This window comes from Vicia villosa, unplaced genomic scaffold, assembly GCF_029867415.1.
Source record: "Vicia villosa cultivar HV-30 ecotype Madison, WI unplaced genomic scaffold, Vvil1.0 ctg.000348F_1_1, whole genome shotgun sequence".
Taxonomy (NCBI): domain Eukaryota; kingdom Viridiplantae; phylum Streptophyta; class Magnoliopsida; order Fabales; family Fabaceae; genus Vicia; species Vicia villosa.
The window spans coordinates 830,804-833,607 of NW_026705155.1; the positions used below are offsets into that span (position 1 = coordinate 830,804).

Here is a 2,804-nt window from a genome sequence, read left to right on the forward strand (position 1 = left end):
CGAGCCCGTTTTCTTTCAAAAAAGGTCTTTTTCTGTACTTTTTACCTTTCCTAACATTGGACAAAATAAAAGTCGGTGGCGACTCATGCTTCACCGCAACATTGTTGCTTACTTAAATAAAAAGTCAGTTCACCGAGTTACAGAACTGGCGACTCTGCTGGGGAATATTTTTAAGAGGGGTTTACCTTAGGGCTTTAGTTCATTATAAATGTTTTCAATTGTTTGTTTTGCGTGCTTTATTTTTAAGGGTATTGTTTGGGTTTACTTGTGTGAAAGATCCTACACCCGGATCTAGTGTACCTTAGGTATGTGGCAATAGACCAAGGAGACTGTACGGCTCGTCCCGATATGGTTGATATGGTGGCCACCGTTAGTGTGACACTTTGGTTGGTTCTGATGGCCCTTGAATATGATCGAGGAGACATTAGGCTACCATGTAGTGTCGTGAAGCACTAATTTGCCCTTAGAACCCTAGTTGAACTTGACTTTGGCCTATTAAGAAGTAGCGAGATGGCCGGCTTTGGACCTTGACCGAAGCTGGTTGATACTCGAAGCTACACTCATTGAGATCAATCTTTCAAGATGTTTTCGGTCAGCCACTCGAGCGCTGACTGAGATAATGCTTTCGAGAACGATCGTCGAGATGAGCACCATAGAACCCGGTTACTATTCTAGGACAGGTTGAACCAACTAAACGTCAGTGGGGAGGGTAGTTACCTACAAACTTCATGCACGCCTTCAAACCTAAGGCTCTTGTGTGACTTGCTTGTGTTTGTTATCTATCTGACATCATAACATCATGACATCATAACATAGCATCTTTACTAACTGTTTCAAGGACCAAGGAATTTATCTTTGTTCTATTTTGTAGGTTATGGCTCCCATTACTAGAAAGTTCATCAAGATCAACTTTGTGAGCATACCTCCCGAGCTTAAAGAATTAGTCTCAGAAGTCCCCAAAAATTCCCGATTCGCTGAAAGACATGGTTGCCTACTCAGATTGGTCTCCTCAGATTTTGAAGATGATATGATGAGGGTCTTATTCCAGTTCTTCGATCCTGTGCATCGTTGTTTCACTTTTCCCGACTATCAGTTGGTGCCTACCCTGGAAGAATTTTCTGAGTTGCTTTGCTTACCCATCCGAGATCAGTTTCCCTTCACAGGTTTGGAGGACGTTCCAAAACCTGAAGTCATGGCAAGCGCGCTACATATAGAAAAATCAGAAGTTGACTCTAATTGGGAAACAAAGAGTGGAGTCGAAGGCTTTCTCGCCAAATTCCTATTGAAGAAGGCTCGATCATTCCTAAAGGCCATGAGTTATCAAGCTTTTGAAGATGTGTTAGCTTTATTAATCTACGGGTTAGTACTATTCCCTAATCCTGACCAGTTCGTTGATATGCATGCTATCACAATATTTCTAGCTCGCAACCCGGTACCTACCTTACTCGGAGACATTTTACATTCGCTTTACACTCGTACCAACAAGAAACGAGGAACTCTCATGTGCTGCATACCTTTACTTTCCAGGTGGTTTATTTCGCACCTTCCCCGATCGGTATTGAGGAATGAACAAAGGATGCAATGGTCACAAAGGATGATGTCACTCTCTCATTCGGATATTCATTGGTGCACTCGATCTGACAAGGATTTCACTATTATCGATGCTGTGGGGAATTCCCTAACGTGCCACTCCTTGGCATTAGGGGAGGTATCACTTACAATCCTTCATTAGCTTTGCGTCAGTTTGGTTATGCTCGAAGAAATGGTCCTCATGACATGATCATCAAGGGTTATGCGTTTGATTATGAAGATGATCCTCAGAATTACCGACGAAGTTTCATACGTGCGTGGGACAAAGTATATAAGTATGATAGCAAGGAGTTGGGCCAGAAAAACTCTATTCCTCTTGAGCCTTACCTCAAATGGGTGCGCACTCGTGCTCAAAAGTTTATTATGCCATACCCTGCTGTCAGACCTGTGATTATTGAGCCTGAATTTGAGGGAGATGTCCCTCAGGTTATTCTTCATCCAGACATGCCTACCGATCTTGAGGAGCTGAAGAGATCTTGGATCCAGTTGAAGGAAGAAAGGGACACCTTTGAAGCTCAATTTCGCGCCAAAGAGAGGAAAGTATTAGAGCCCACAAAGCAACTTCAGGACGAGCAAAGCATCAACACGTTCCTTGGTGCAAAGCGAAAGCGTCCATGGGAGACTTGAAGACTTTCTTTTTTATGCTTTTGTTTTTGCTATTTCAGTTTCCTTATTTGTAAAGCCTAAAATGGCAAACAGTTTTATGTTTTTTTTAATGAAAGTTTCTTTTTTGTTGGTTTAAACAAGTTTAAATTTCAAGGTCCTTGAAAGCATTGCATAAACATAAGCATACCATTCATAAACATTGCATAACAGGTTTCTCTAACAAGACACTCATATTCTCGCTGTTTATTTCAGCTAAGAAAATGAATCCTCTCGAGCAATCAGTTAAGGATCTGCAAGCACAGAATGCTGAGTTCCAAGCCCTGATCTTGAGTCTGGCTAAAGGGCAGGAAGAGCTGAAGACCCTCCTTACTAAGAATGAGAAGAAGACTAAGAAGCCTGTGGGCGTTTTCAACATGGGAAGAAGATTCCGAGGCCCTCTCAAAAAGGCCAAAGAAGTCGATATCCCAGAAGAGACTGAGCAAGATGACAATGTTAGTGGTAAGACTGATCAAAAGAGCAATGGTTCTGTCAAGCAAGATGAAGAAGAAGAAGAGTACTATGATGATGAAGAGTATCCAGAAGATAAGTACAGACAGTTGGAGGAATGA

General features: G+C 42.0%; 1 protein-coding gene across 1 annotated transcript; it reads left to right on the forward strand.

The window, feature by feature from the left end:
• Positions 1-874: 874 nt before the first annotated feature.
• On the forward strand, positions 875-2,804 carry LOC131627057 (uncharacterized). Its single transcript, XM_058897895.1, has 3 exons — positions 875-1,527; positions 1,704-2,185; positions 2,479-2,804. The coding sequence occupies exons 1-3, from the start codon at positions 875-877 to the stop codon at positions 2,802-2,804; spliced, it is 1,461 nt and encodes a 486-aa protein (XP_058753878.1).

Excerpts from the sequence above, each read along its gene's own strand:
- LOC131627057 (XM_058897895.1), top strand. The coding sequence starts at position 875 with ATGGCTCCCATTACTAGAAAGTTCATCAAGATCAACTTTGTGAGCATA. Across the intron at positions 1,528-1,703 it reads TGCATACCTTTACTTTCCAG|GGGAGGTATCACTTACAATC; the intron begins GTGGTTTATTTC and ends CCTTGGCATTAG. Across the intron at positions 2,186-2,478 it reads AAGCATCAACACGTTCCTTG|TTAAGGATCTGCAAGCACAG; the intron begins GTGCAAAGCGAA and ends TCGAGCAATCAG.